Below are 16,026 nucleotides of genomic sequence, written 5' to 3' on the forward strand. Positions count from 1 at the left end.
GCAGAGGTCAGTTGTCGCAGTAGGAATGCATGAAAAAGGCAAATGAATATGTTTCTATCACTAGGTGGAACTACTTTCGTAAGCCCAGTTTTGTTAAAGGTTTGTAGTTATTCAGATATAAATACTCAGGCTCGGTGGATGGTCCTAAAACATCGATTAATGTAGGTATAAATCGTGCTACATCGGTTTTATAACGGGAAGTCGAATTTACTATTTTTTCAAAGCTGTTTCTGCCCTAAATGCCTCACGAATTTTGTGCACGTTGGAGCCAAGTAAAACCGTCAAAACAGTTTTTAGCTTACATCTGCTATAAACCAATGCAACATTTATCAGCCTTGGACTTCCGTTATATATAATAGATTGAATTATAAAGTCATTTTTCTACACGAAACTTGTCAAGGTGCGCTACACGCATAGCGGTCCTTTCGCCTGTGGGGTCATCGGATTCCTAGACGAAAATAATGTTGTTTTTGTCTAGAAATATATCGTGATCTGTTTCATTTTAACCTGACATAGCATAATAAAGCACAAGACAGTGACGCAGTCATACTAGATCGTTCATTGCTGAATTAGAATGAAAAGAAAGCGTATTTTATTTGGGGCTAGTAGGTACTCTTTACTATCAGTATCGCACATTTTTAGCTCAACACTCCCTTTTCTACGGCTCTCCAAGGCTGTTATCCTATCTTTAGTCATAATATCATTTGCTTCGTCCTAACATGTCTATGAATACTCGGAAGGAATTTTTTGGTAATTATTTTTTATGGAAGAAATCGTCTTTGTACCATTGTTAAAATATTACATTCAAAGAACCTTCTTCTCCTCTACCAGTATGCTCACATGTTCCGATTTCTTTCTGACGCTTGTCTTTAGTTTGTATTATACGCCTGGCAAACATGGAACATATACCTAGCGAACACAGTAGACAGTCAAGCAGTCTGAAGTTTTCTAAACTGATTTCAGCCATTTCAAAAGACGACACGCGAGATTGAAGATGGTTTTGACCAAGCACTGTTGCGCCGTTTCCTGCCCAACTGATGCTATTTATATCATTTATATCATTTTTCCCAGTGATATCCTTCTGATGGTCTAGCCTGCTTGCATAACATTCATTATGTTTTAGATATCCTCTACGCTACTTTTAAAAAAGTTGCTATCACCCTCTTTGCCGACGAAATATTTATTGATTGGTTAAGAGCGTATTCATTTACGTTAGTATATTCGTTGTAATTTACCTTTCCAAACCAACTTTAGTAATATTTTGTAATTTCTATTATTAATTGAATAATTAAAAAAAGTGTTAAATATTATTTGGAGTAAAGAGTGTAGTAGTGGACTTCTGTTCTGTTAATAACTACGTATATGCATATAAAGACCAGTCGAATCTCCGGATTTCTCCTGAATGCTTCCGAACATTTGCTTGAAACATTTTTTCGATCCGATTTGACTAAACAACATAGCTGGCGTTGAAATGCCACACACGTCCGCTATGTCATATATTTTGATTCGGTTTTCTGTCTAAAAAAACTCATGGGGCTTTGATTTCATGCCTCTTCGAACTACTTTACTGGAACGTCCGAAGATTCCTAGAAACAAACAAAACATTTATTTAGTATGCATAGATAACTATGCAATTTAAATGCATTGATGTTTTTGGAGTTTTGTGCTCATTGACTAGTAATTGCCCTTAAATAACCATCTTCTTTTTCGGTTTTTAGGGTATGCCAATATTTGTCTTAGATAGGTCGATTTTGTTTGGTATCATATCTACTCGGTAATTGATCGCAAATTGTGCGTTGACACTGTATGATATTTTTGCCGTCCCGAATAGTGCCTTCGGTGAACACCATATTTTTATCATATTTGAACAGTAAGTAAACTTTTCCGTTTAATTAATCTTTGTGGTAAAGTAACGCCCTACATGATACAGAAGGTTAACTTGACAATTCAATTTGAATATTAGTATTTTAATATTAGTAGTAATATAACGGTGACTCCTCATCATCTGATTTGTTTCGGACTGCTTGAGCACGACGTGACGCGCACCTGGAAGTTATGCACACAATTATTATACATCTACATAGCTCCTGATGGACGGACACGTACTGATGAAACCACTGCCGCCGTCCTGTAAAACTAGACTCCCTCAACAAAGTCGCTGCCGGACCGCAAGGCCTTCTTCACTAGTTATGAAGCAAAAATATCATGCCTTTACAATGCATCAAAATAAAAAGTGATCTCATTCAAGGAAATACTGAACTGAAGTCGCGCGTTTTTAGATACGTTTTTGTTGCCCGCTACCAACAACTGTGCCGGGCTTCTATTATAACCCGATTAATAAAATGTGGTCTGATGCCCGAAACTTGATTGCTTAGAAAACATGCAGGATTTTCATTTGTAAAACTGATGGGGAAGGATGTAAGGTGCTTCGTCTAACATTGTATTGCATATTACGGCACGAAACAGAGTTTTCCGAATCCTTTTTGTATATATCTCCAATTAATTACGGCTTGAAAAGAAAGGACAATTAGGAAGTTATATTATTAATTGAAAACAATAAATAACGCAAAAAAACTTTTAAAAAGGAAATTTATCTTTAAATGGTATTGGAAATGTGAAAAAGTAGCAGAAGTACCAAAACTATATCGCAGGACGTTTCAGGCAACTCCGCTTGCAAGGAATTATTTGCAAGTCGCGACTTACAAGTAACTGAATAAAAGATAAGTTGTATGGAAGCCTTTAGCATGTTCACTGAGAATATTCCTGAAGACTAAAAGGTGCGAAAAAGTGAACAAAACATCTCAAAAATCTGTAAGAAAACCAAGTCGTGATCTTGGTATCAGCGAATAAAGTGTCCATTGCATTTTAAGGCACTGGAGGTAGACACGTTACATTCTAGCGTTAGTATATGCTATTAATAAAGATGATCAAAATTGATAAAAACAATTTTGCGAGTGGTACTCAAAAAAATATAAACAGGGTGCATACTTTTTGAGAAAGGTTCATTAGAGCGATGGAGTTCCATTCAAATTAGGAAGCACAATTAAGCAACGTAACTGCATTTATTGAACAATTATAGATCTATACGCTGCGCAGGAATGACATGTAAATTTAAGAGGAAATACAGTGCGATGCAGCGTCTCGTAGGAAGGATTAATTGAATGAATTTTTCGTTTAGAAGTACAGTGACTGCTGCCAATTACTTGAATTTACTCAAAGACCCTATTTTATTATGAGTTTGGGAGGAGTTTGGTGAAAATAGCGAATCTTATTTTCAACAGAAGGTATACCGGTACACTGTAAACGTAATGAAGAGCACATTTTAATGAAAACCTTCTAAGAAGATGATTTCGACTAACAGGCTCTGTCGAATAGGTCCCATTCTCTAGACCTAACGCTAAGGGACATTTTTTTGCCCTATAGATGAAGTCTAAGCCAGAAAGTCGACGGCACAAGAAAACTTAAAAACTGCAATAGAGTAAGAATGCGCGAGTGAAATATCTGTTAGAATTTGAGACTAATAGCCTGTCGTTATCAGCGGCGCATTGAACAGAATGGTAATAATTTAGGTATCTGCGGTAAGAGGAAGAGTCACATATTTTATATAAATTCTTTTCCAATTCAAATATTAATTTTATAATTTAACGATGATTATTCTAACCATATACATTCGTTGCTCTATATATCTAGCTCTGACTATATATAGCTGCGGAGAAATTTTTCAAGAGCAATACCGATTTAAAAATAACTTAATTTTCTACGATATGTATTTCATGTTTTGAATGGTTGTTTGCTCAATCTGAGAATTCTACTCAACTAGCTCAACTGGTATATTTCAATTCCTATAACCACGAATTCCTCCAGCAAGAGTGGGATTGTTCACCATCGGAGCCTCGCCCAACCGATGAGTGTTTTTAAGAAAGGGGGTATTCGGTGTAAAAACACCTTTGGAAATTATATCTGAATAAAAGTATTATTGAAAACAAAGTATTTCTTTTCGTTAATTAAGCATTCTTTTCCGATGGTTGCATTTGGTGGTATTACCACCGAATACACACAACTTCAGCGAACAGATAAAAAAAAAAATTAAAAGACAGCTTATTGCCACAAGAGGTTTAGTGTGGCTGGGGTTTATAACCCGCCATATAAATTTTGAATAAGACCAAGGTTTAGCTTGCCTGACCTCAAAATCAATGTGCTATGCAAAGTTCGTATAACTTATTTTGTCATATAGTTTGTTTGTATTTCCATTCGTATGATTTGAATAGGCCATCTTCTCTGAGCTGTGTCTAGAAAAAATAAATTCCTTATTAATTCTGTTGTCATAGTACTAACGGTTTTATTATGTTTAGTATTTCTGCACATTGTTTCCTAATATTCCTGCGCAATATCACGGTGCCGCGTTAACTGCCGAATATAAAATATAGCAATACCTCAGTTTGCTGTTACCATTCTTTGACCTGACACATATTTCTACTCTGACAGAGTTCAGCATCAAAGCTTTACGAGACACTGATTAGATAGAGATACTGAGATTAAGCCCCCCAACTCAGAACCAACTCTCGTTACCATTTGCGCGTATTGTCCAATGACTTTTTCCTGTGTTGCCCAATATGTTCTCAAGAGTACTTTCCGATACAGCTATATATCAAACAGGAACAGTAACGTGTATGTAGCAGAAGCATATGTTATTTAACGCGCCAACAGACTGTGAAGCAATGGTCGTGGAAGAACCATGCGGGTCATATGACCGAGCATTCAATTTTTTATCGAGGCTGTCTGATGGTACCACGGCAGATACACGGGGCAGCAACTCTTAAACATAACACATGCTTAGTTCTGAAAAACAACACATATTTCCGAACGTATCGCGTGATTTCAATGAAGACGGTTGCAAAAAAATGATTTTTATTTTAAAAAAAATCATAGGAATTTTCAATTCATACGCTCAAACAATACAATTGTATTTTTATAAATACAAATAAATACTATCTTGTTAAAGGAAATACTAAGAGAGAGAGAGAGATAAGTCAGATCAGTTTTGTACGGTAACATTTGTTTTTAGTCCCAAAAAAAAAGAGACAAAATACGCTATTTAGGTTATTCCAATAACCAAGTGACGGACCCGTAGGCAAATTGAATGATTATCAATTTCGATTCTGAAGGAGGCATACACAGAAACGTCGTAAGGCGCTCAATTAACTGGCACTATTCGCTATATCTGATAGCGTAGGTAGTTTTTTTGTGCTTGCTCCAGCTTGATTTATTGATTTTTTAGATTTCTTAAAAGTATCTATTGTCTGTAGACTCCTTATGTCGATTTCAATAATTACAGAATTGTCTCAACTGTCCGATTTACGAGAGCCTAGAAAACTCACTGGAGTGTGAAAAATGAAAACTGAACGGAAATCACTTTTAGGCAAGTTTTAGCACTTCTAGTGTGAGTCCAATATTCCTAATATTATAAATAAAAAAAAAAAAAAGAAGCTTACGATTTCGTCACTTCGAATTTTTTTGCTGTGTAGTAGGTTTCAGTGGCGTGATATAGTGAAATACAGCCGAATGCTGAGCAGAGTTTTTTAAAAACTTGTGGTGAATACTAATTGAAAGTTTACAAAATTTAGTTGCAACAGTCATTACAGCAACAATCGACAGTTATAACTTCTAACAATTTACTTAAAATCACTAAAAAACATGCACAGAGTATAAAATTAATTAACTGAGGTAACTCTCTATTAGACGTAATTATAATTAGTATATACATTGAGTGGTTGTCTTGATATGACAGCGTTATCGTTACCATTTTAGTAGATTTAACAACAACATAAGACCAATTCAATATACTAACTGACGTATTTCCTAAAATCGATCTAATCCTTTTACTTATGTTATCATTCGCCCAGCACCGTTTGTTGCCTCAAAGAATTTTCTCTCAGTATGAAAATAAATCACCAAGTTGCCGTGGCGCCGTGGCTTAGTTGGTTAAAGCGCCTGTCTAGTAAACAGGAGATCGTGGGTTCGAATCCCACCGGGGCCTGTTTTTTGAATGTTCCTTTGAGCAGACTGTGTACGAGTAGACAAATACGAATAAAGATTTCAATTGTGCAACTTTTTAGCTGCTAAAATCAAGATAAATTGTAATCCGAAGAGGATATTACAGACAGATTTATCGAGTTCAACTATCACGCAGTAAATTATGAGTCACAACTAAGCGGGCGTGATAATACAGCGAATTTTCAAAATGGAGTACATTGCATTCATAGTAAAATAAAGCAATGCAAGTGTTGAAGATACCACCTACTGCAAACTTTATATTGCATAGCATTGTTCGTCTGTTGTCAATATTTAGTTAGGCCTCCTGTTGCGCACGAGGAAATCCATTCAATACGAATGGATGAAAGTTCGGCCATAAGAGCGAGCCCACTAAGCCAATTTAAAAAAGCAGCCCTCAACTAAGTAGCCTAATAAAAACAGTTTTCCCGTCCAAGAGATATACAAATCAACGTACGCTGTACTCTCTGTAGAATATTTTACATTGTCTCTCTAAAGACTGACGAAACTGCCGAAATGTTACAAGCAGCGTGCTTAGTATTATTGAACAAAAGAACGGCTTGATGTCAGTTATGCGCAAAAATCACACATATTACTAAAAAAAATCCTCACTAATTATATTGAATTTTATCTGACTATTGCTCCATCAGTACATACACCAGTAATGGCGTGATTATGCTATTATCGTTAGCCAGGTATGTATGTAACAAGTAGATTGAAAAATCAATTTCTACAGCTACGTCTCGATCGATAAGCTTGTTTTGAACGTATTTTTATTCTCGATCATTCAAATTTCTTAGTTCTGATTAGATTTTTTTTTCTTTTTTTTTTTTCATAAATCTGCCACAATAAATACCCACATTCAACAAATTAACCCGAATTAACCTCTCATAGGAGAATACATATGTTTAGTGAGAAGTCTTCAAGTCTTGCAAGCGATAAATTTTATAAAATGTAATCCAAAAGTAAACACACATTATCTCGCAGTGATTAACGCCTTGAAATTGTCAAGGCATAAAGGCGAGGAAAGCAGGTTAACAGAACATTAAACACAAACGAATAAACCATATGTATGTAAGAAACAACAGTGGCAAGTTAATCCTACGTCCCGACATTGGAGGTCTTCGAAGAAAGAATATCGCCATATTTCTGTTGAACACTCTATAACTTGTAAACATATATTCCAATCTGATAGGAAACCTAATCTAACTCCAATGACTGAAATGTGTTTGCCTCATTTATAGCACCCATGATGTACAGGCTGTTCATACTATAGAAGATCAATATGGGATGACTGGTGTTAAATTTTATGATAAACAAATCCATAGAATGTTGTACAAACACTTTAATCTACTTAATACCGCTTAATAGTTAATATCTGACCCCGGCATGGGGTCAAATAGAGATGTTCATACACCTTCTATATGATTTACTTCGTAAAATTAAAGACAAAATGCAAAATTACGCGAAGAACTATTAAATCCTCAAGTCGCTAAATTCAAAACCTATCCTTTAGTTGGGCTCGTGGAAGTCTTCCGTGATTTTTCGGAAGCAAACAGGCAATAATGTGGACCATTAATTTGTAGCAAAACAGGTAGTTTTTAGGCTCTGTGAAGTTTGCCCAGCTCAAACAGATTAACCAACAGCTGACGCTCGCGTACAAGACGTACTGACGGTAAACATTCCGCTCCCATTAGGACGAGTTCGCTGTTTGTTTCAATATGATTTTGTTATGTATACGGGTCACAAGGCTCTTGACAGTTAAGGAGTCTTTAATTTGAATCTATCAAAAGCAGCAGACATGCGAATTTTGCAACAAAGAGCAGAAAGAAACTATAAAACGCATTCGTAATAGAGAAGCTTAATGATTCTTATAAAAACTATGCTAAAATGCAATAATGATTGTTGTGGCTGTTAAAATATTTAGTTATATTCACTCAGTTGATCTTAAACACAGGTTCCAATTGATAATAGATGATCAGCTGCTACCTACTCAGCTATCACAGCACCTATATATATATATATATATATATATATAAGATGGAGTCTGAAATTGTGAGTTAGCAAGACAGGAGGATTAAGCAGTAGTAATCTTATTTCAATGTACGTTACACTCAAGTATCTCCTCAAGTATCGGACGAATCCGCTGTTTGTCGCACTCATTTACGTACCTTTTTCACTTTTAATAAATGTAAAATAAAAGCCCCTCTAACTATCAAACATCTTTGAACTGTCAATTTTGAGCTATTTTTAAATTATCAACTGTGATCTTTAGACCGATTCGTACATGTATAGAGAGAATTACATTGGCACTGGTCGTTTACGGCTTTGTGAATACTTCTATCCAAGATTCTTCGCCGAAAATTGACAATCTATCTTCATTATTGTCAGTCATTGTGTGTGTTTCTCGATCTTCTGTGAGACCTTGTGGACACTCATAACAACTATGCAGGTTCGTTGATATGATCAATGTAACATACTCTGCTAGTAGCCAATGCTTTGTGCTGGAGCCGACGCTTCAGCAGTGCCCAAAAGGGTTGATTCGGAATATCGTGGCATACACAAGCACATAATTAAGAATCGTTTGACAACAAACGGTATTAAATGGGTTTTATTGAGAGAAATGCTTGAAACAATAATTACATAGGTGACATATACATCTGTAACAGCATTTAAATTTCGAGAAAATTTCTGAAACGCTACAATCACGCTGTCGAGCTTCCGACCAAGAATCAGCCCTGATCAGTGAAAAACTTTCTTTACGCTATGTTTAGGGGCTTTATGCAAACAACGATCGTATAGAATTTTTAAAAAAATATCAACTTCTGTAGTCAATAGAGTGTTGAATTATTTATTGGTTAAAAGTGATTTATCATTTTCCTTACGTTTATATATATATATATATAACAGATATACCAATTATCTGCTCGCGACGTTCAGTAACTGAAGCGAGTCATAACTTTAAGTATTTGAGTTAATCTGTCAATGTATCGAAAATTCTCCTTACAATTATGATGATCAAATAACATAATGTATTCGAAGGGAAGACAATCTTCTTGTACTTAACAGAGGATTTTGACATCTGATCATTTATCAAACATTGAAATTATCAGGTTCACTTTAAGATTAAAATAGACGCAACCAACACCTTAATGGCGGCAGTAGTTCAAGGTTCACTCAACGGATGAGATATATTCCGCAACCATTCATAACAACACAATATCTAAATACGATTTTTTGCTCGCTGTTAAAGGAAATCTACAGTAACGTATTGATGCGTCTTGCGAGACCATGAGAATTTCCTTCGATCATTTCAAGTTCAACAATGTGAGTAGCCCCAGCCAGCAATTCGGAACCCTTCAATCGGAACTTTAACAGTTGACACCAGCGCGCCAACAGTTTAATTACTCAATAAATCTTAGCATTTAGAAACTTTTGCCGTGCTTAATTTTCCATAAAAATGACAGTTAACGAAATCATTCTACATGCATGACCAGCTTCGAACATGCGATACAACTAAAACTGGCTTATACATAGTGTACAATATATGAACTGAAAGATATTAAGAGTGCGGATTCAGTTCCGTTGTAGGAGTGAATACACACGTTAGAGATGAGCTTGGACAATACGAGGTATAGCTAACGTGGCCTGATTAAAACATCTAGATGGATGTTGTTTTCATCTAAGTACATAGGTTGAGGAATATATTCGATGCCTATGATTTGATTCTACATGACTACTGGATTGATCAAAGTACTAAAGGCAACGAAATAAAAAATCCTCGTAAATAAATTCTGAGGTTGACAAAGCCTTCGCAAGAGTACGACTCAGGCAAAACAATGGTATGGATCGGTTCTAAAATTGTTAGGACTTTTACGTTGTCCAAAGGTCTTGATTTATGTAGTCTATTCTGTAATGGGTAATGCAGATGGCTAGATTTTTCTACGGCTTTTCTTGCACCCACATGGCAAGCTTGCAATTATAAAACAATCTACTGACTCATGTTTAACACCAAACAACACGCCCACGTGCTATCAGGTGACTTATCAAAATTAAAATTTGCCGTTTGATGAATCTGCTTCACATGGTCCTAAACTGTATTATTTATTAAATAAAATAGTTATTTTTCTAGGCATACTTGTCTGAATAGAAAATTGTCTTCGCACTTCTCAGAATCTCAGCAACGATATGTAATTATAAATTCCATTTATTCGAGGTTTTGGGGCTGCGAATTGAATGACAAAGCATTAGTAATTATAAACAGTTATTAAATATAGTTACGGAGGTTTGTGAATAAGGCGCTTAAGGATATTTCAAAGAACGGCTTACACTATCATACTTATTTTGTTTTTTTTTTTAATTTAAGGTCGGATATGTGTCATGATTTTGTCTGAGCCGTCTTTTTTTCAATTAGATGCTTGACTGTCCACGGAAATGCACAGAGAAATTAGGAATTATAAAGCGCATTAGTTCTTAAGCGTAATGCTCATTATGCATGATCTCATAAAATAAGGTGGCCCTGAAATAGGTCGTTGTTTTTGAGAAGGAATTTCTTAAGCTTAGGCCTTTTCGATCTTCTTGGCCAGAAGGACAACCTGGATATTAAGCAAGGCACCACTTTGAGCGGTGGTCACTTAATAGATGTTATTCTCAAAACTTTGTACTCCAAGTTCACGTAATGGTAAATATAATATAAAACATAAAGTTGGCTGAACCTATAAATTCTTGAGAATATAGGTCCGACGCACAAAATTTTGGGGTAAACTTGGAGGTATCGCGAGTCCGAATATGGCTACTTTTTAAATAAAGTCATTCCGTGGCAAGGAACAGTAACGAATCATTATAGGAATCTGAAAACTCAATAAGAAACCCCCGCCTCATCATCCATGATTCGAAGACTCTTTTACTACACGCTAGAAAACCCATTTTCATGAATCCAGTTAGTTAGAAGATAAAAAAAGAAGATTTATCCCACATATTTTACAGCCAATAAATCAAACGATTGCTACAGCAAATTATTGCCACCCGATATAAGTATAAGCGCTTATTACAGCACTTGTTAAAAATATCTTAACCAGCCCTCATTTTACTCTGCGCTGGTGCATATAAACTACGCAGCCTTAACGGTCGCCAAACAAAGATTTGAATTCAGTCATGTGACCACTTGATTGGTGATCGCATCCCTTTAGCGCGCCAAAGCGTTTCAAAATACCAAATAAAAGAACACCTACATCATTTTGGGCGGGGAAAAAGATACTAGCGGCAGTTAAATCGGCATACATAGTGCCTTGATTAACCATAAAGGGTAACACGTCCTTAGAAACATTCTGCTTGTAGTTGAGTGAAAAAGCAACAAAAGAGGCCGCGACAAAAGAGGGAAGGGCCTTGAAAGAGGAGGAGCTAAGCGTTACCGAAAGATTCTTCGTGATAATATTCAGGGTGTTTTTAAATTATGCGCCTGTCACTCTTAGTTTTGTTGGCCAAAAAGCCTTGGTGTTCAGCAGAGCGATATATGGAGATTATTACTTACTATGGGATTATTGCGCAGGATGAAATGCATTTGTCTGCTATATGAGAACGCCGCGTTTATATAACATCCTCTCACTTATCAGATACAATCTATATAAATGTATTATGCTAAATTGATTAAAAAAATGCTAAAGAGTGCTTCTAATATATGATCCTATAACATCTGGTGGCCCTGAAAGGAGCCGTATTTTCAAAAACGAGAGTCTTAAGTCTGGGCCTTCTCGGTCTTCTTAGGCAGAAGGACAACCTGGATGTTGGGTAGAACACCACCTTGGACGATGGTCACGCCAGATAGAAGCTTATTCAATTCCTTGTCGTTACGGATGGCCAACCGTAGATGTCGAGGGATAATCCTGGTTTTCTTGTTGTCACGAGCGGCGTTGCCAGCCAATTCCAGGACCTCAGCGGCGAGGTATTCAATGACGGCAGCAAGGTACACGGGGGCCCAGCCCCAACACGTTCGGCATACTGCCCTTGCACAGCAGACGGTGGATACAACCGACGGGAAACTGAAGTCCCGCACGCGTAGACCTGGTCTTTGCCTTCGTTTTCGACTTCCCGCCTTTTCCGTATCCGGACATGGTTTCATTCGATTTAGGTACGACAAACACGAGATGGCTTGAAGTTCTACTAAGTCCTATTTATAGGCGTACGAGCGCGCTATTGGGAGAGCGGAGCTTTTCTCACAAGAGCCTCCCTCTCCACTAAAGTTCCGCTGACGGCGCAGCAAGTCTCCATAAATAGAAGCTGGTCGAGGGATGCCTTTATTTGACAAAAGATGCCGCCCGCACCGTCAGGAAAGGCCGTGAAGAAGGCTGGTAAGGCCCAAAAGAATGTCCGTGCCACGGACAAGAAGAAGAAAAAACGCAGGAGGAAGGAGTCCTTTTCCATTTACATCTATAAAGTTCTCAAACAGGTCCATCCCGATACCGGTATCTCCTCGAAAGCCATGTCCATCATGAACTCATTTGTGAATGACATCTTTGAGAGAATCGCCGCTGAAGCCTCCCGCCTGTCCCATTATAATAAAAGGTCGACTATCACCTCTCGGGAGGTTCAGACTGCCGTCAGGCTCCTGCTTCCTGGTGAACTGGCTAAGCACGCCGTGTCTGAAGGCACTAAGGCTGTCACCAAGTACACTTCCTCCAAGTAAATTGTCGTTTCTTCGGAACGAAAAAACGGTCCTTTTCAGGGCCACCAAGCTCTATGAGATCAACCACCATAGCTGTTATAGACTAGTCGTTATTATCCATTTCTCACTACCGTACTGTGTGTGTATAAATCTATGGTTTGTACACGTCTGAATCTTCAAGTAAGCTTATATTCTACAATATCAAATCCTTTCGCACAGTAGTAACGATTCCAAAAGGACAGAGAAATGCTCAGTCAATTGCTAAAGCCCGTTTATACCGTGTACACATTTGTGATATATCCAATGCGAACTTAGATGTGGGATCGCTGATTTGATCTGGAGATTCTTACCTTTTAGGACGAGCCTCCCAACGGATAATTAACGGCGAGTGCGCCATTTGTTTGGTCTGGTTATTTTTAGTCGACGTAATAATTACCAAGCTGTTGCGAGTTTTGCTCAAGTTACTAGATAAAGGGAAAAGCAGCCAGTTAATTTATAATTATTAGACGCTAAAACGTCCGATATTGCAGAAGTTAGTGAGTCTAAAGAAGGATGCTTTTTTGATCAGTAATTCAATCAAGCAGCCAAATTAATGTTACAAACTTATTTCTAAGATGCTGAACTTCCCATGTGTGAATTAATCATTTTTGCATTTAGGAAAACTGTGTAACCCTTTAAGTAACTTAAGATTAATTCTAAAACATTCTGTTATGTTGTATTTATTATTCATATTTGAACTACAAAGCGTCTGATCTTTTAGGATGTGGTGGCCCTGAAAAGGGCCGTTTTTTACCGAATAATCAGTAATTTAAGCACGCTCTCCGCGGATACGACGGGCAAGCTGGATATCCTTGGGCATGATGGTGACACGCTTGGCGTGGATGGCGCACAGGTTGGTGTCCTCAAATAGGCCGACAAGGTAGGCCTCGGACGCCTCTTGGAGGGCCATGACAGCCGAGCTCTGGAAACGTAGATCAGTCTTAAAGTCCTGAGCGATTTCACGGACAAGACGCTGGAAGGGCAGCTTCCGGATTAAAAGCTCAGTCGACTTCTGGTAACGACGGATCTCACGGAGAGCGACGGTACCGGGCCTATAACGATGAGGCTTCTTCACACCGCCGGTGGCCGGGGCCGATTTGCGGGCAGCTTTAGTGGCCAGCTGTTTACGCGGGGCCTTTCCACCAGTCGACTTACGAGCGGTCTGCTTGGTACGAGCCATAACTTCTTTCCCTTAACAACAGCGTTATGGCGCGGTCAAGCCACTCCATTGCTTATATAGCGACTGAGGCGAGGGTATACTCAGACTTGCAGCGCCCCCTGGGAGGACGCGGCAGCAACCATTGGAAATCAAACAATTTCCCAAACTTCATGTGCTCTGCTGTCAGTATTTCAACTGTGTTAACCAACGAGCTTCTTTTTTTGATCGTTGATATTTTCTTGTTCGTAAAACGTCTTCATATATATGGAACCGATAAGAGTATCTTTTTAACTAACATTAAAAAAAACAAGATCATTAGGACCTATGGTTTGAAACCTGAATAATCTGTCAGTAACCAATAGTATGCCGACTAATAGTATGTCTATTAACGCGTGTAATTAGAATTTGGGCTATGAGATTCCGCAAGACAATGCTACAAGGATTAATTTAGTCGAGCCGGTAACAAGGAGCGTCTTTAGACGGAAAATAATTATTATTGTCTTTATTCAAACCAATGTCAACTTTTACTCAAAAAATTATTAACTTATTAATGTAACTACTTAAATGTTGCTGGTCTGAGGTACCTAAACTAACGCACCCAAAGATAAAAAAAAATCAGGTCAACGGAAAAAAATTCGAAATTGCATCGAATCACATGATCCATTCGATGCTTGCGTCCCTGAGGGCGCCAAAACTTTATACCGATAAGAGAGGAGGACTAACCTTTGTGGCTTCTGATTGGCTAGTCGATATGCAGCATTTTTGGCGATCACAGCGCCAGCACATGCGGTGCTCTTTCCGTCTTTAAATACAACGACAATAAACAAGACAAAAGTATATCTTATAGCTATTTTTAATTACTAATGCTTTGTCGTTCAGTTTGCAGTGTCGTTCGCTGCCCAAAACCTCGAACAAGCGGAACTTATAGTTACATATTATTGTCGGAACTCTGAGGAGTGCGAAGACAATTTTTTATTCAGACAACTATGTCTAGAAAAATAACTTGAATTTAGTCAGTAAGTTTTACGAGGATTTCTTTGTTTTTTCAGTTTCCCAACGCATAACGAGGTAAAAACATGAATCGATATCTATAACGTTTGCATTGAGTTTTTCTATTCTAAATTCGTCGATTCATCTGACTGTATCTTAAAATCCCTTCAGAAACTCGATTTCGTAAGTATAGCCCATTTTATCAACAACTTCATACATGATAATCACTTGTATATAAATTTGACGCTACATCATGCATACTTCACGACGTTCATTAAATTTGACGTGACACATTACTACGTTAATCTAATGTTATACTGCCACCTTTACCTCTTGTATAAATTACACAAGTTCTCGATATATCTCTTAAGCCGATGTTGTTACATTGAGTCTTATGGGAATTTACTGTTGAGACCCGATGTACTCATGAACAAAGGAAAAAAAGACGATACATAATCAAATATTGGAGCAGAGTGGTATTTTGTAATTAATGAAGGTATTGTAGTAATCCGGCACGCATGCATAACAAAGAAACTAATTAATCGCTCCTGGTCTGACCTAGAGTGAACTTTAATGAAATGACTGGCATTTGACACAAGGGGTATTATTATATAATGTCATATACAAAACCCTGTTTTCATTGGTGTTAAAAAAAATTAAAATAATGCTTTAACAGTCCAAGCTATATAATGTGATGCGATAAAATGTTTCTGATTTTGTAAGATTTGGTGGCCCTGAAAAGGGCCGTTTTTTTACGGACAGTGAGTCCTTGATCATCAGTCCAGTTCAACCACCAAAGCCGTAGAGGGTGCGTCCTTGCCTTTTGAGGGCATAGACAACATCCATAGCGGTTACGGTCTTTCTTTTGGCATGTTCGGTATAAGTGACAGCGTCACGGATGACGTTCTCCAGGAAGACCTTGAGGACACCACGGGTTTCCTCGTAGATCAAACCGGAAATACGCTTGACACCTCCACGACGAGCCAAACGACGGATGGCTGGCTTGGTAATACCCTGGATGTTATCACGAAGAACTTTTCGGTGACGCTTAGCGCCTCCCTTTCCGAGGCCTTTTCCTCCCTTGCCGCGTCCAGACATGGTAATCCGCTTTCGCTGAAGTCTCAAC

At 37.8% G+C, this 16,026-nt stretch overlaps 3 protein-coding genes, 1 non-coding gene and 1 pseudogene across 4 annotated transcripts; 2 read left to right on the top strand and 3 right to left on the bottom strand.

The window, feature by feature from the left end:
• Positions 1-5,963: 5,963 nt before the first annotated feature.
• Positions 5,964-6,037, top strand: TRNAT-AGU (transfer RNA threonine (anticodon AGU)). Its single transcript has one exon. It is a non-coding gene; the product is annotated as a tRNA-Thr (tRNA).
• A 2,587-nt stretch (positions 6,038-8,624) lies between these two features.
• Positions 8,625-12,371, bottom strand: LOC111244834 (histone H2A-like; annotated as a pseudogene).
• LOC111244840 (histone H2B) lies at positions 12,359-12,781 on the top strand. The gene has a single exon (XM_022792335.2). It carries the CDS (start codon positions 12,359-12,361, stop codon positions 12,731-12,733), a length of 375 nt encoding a protein of 124 aa, XP_022648070.1. The 3' UTR covers positions 12,734-12,781.
• A 634-nt stretch (positions 12,782-13,415) lies between these two features.
• Positions 13,416-13,965, bottom strand: LOC111244829 (histone H3). Its single transcript, XM_022792309.2, has one exon. It carries the CDS (start codon positions 13,929-13,931, stop codon positions 13,521-13,523), a length of 411 nt encoding a protein of 136 aa, XP_022648044.1. The 5' UTR covers positions 13,932-13,965; the 3' UTR covers positions 13,416-13,520.
• An 892-nt stretch (positions 13,966-14,857) lies between these two features.
• LOC111244850 (histone H4) lies at positions 14,858-16,019 on the bottom strand. The gene has a single exon (XM_022792342.2). The coding sequence runs from the start codon at positions 15,996-15,998 to the stop codon at positions 15,687-15,689; it is 312 nt and encodes a 103-aa protein (XP_022648077.1). The 5' UTR covers positions 15,999-16,019; the 3' UTR covers positions 14,858-15,686.
• Between the last annotated feature and the right edge of the window lie 7 nt (positions 16,020-16,026).

This window comes from Varroa destructor, unplaced genomic scaffold (assembly GCF_002443255.2).
Source record: "Varroa destructor unplaced genomic scaffold, Vdes_3.0 BEIS01000001.1, whole genome shotgun sequence".
NCBI lineage: Eukaryota > Metazoa > Arthropoda > Arachnida > Mesostigmata > Varroidae > Varroa > Varroa destructor.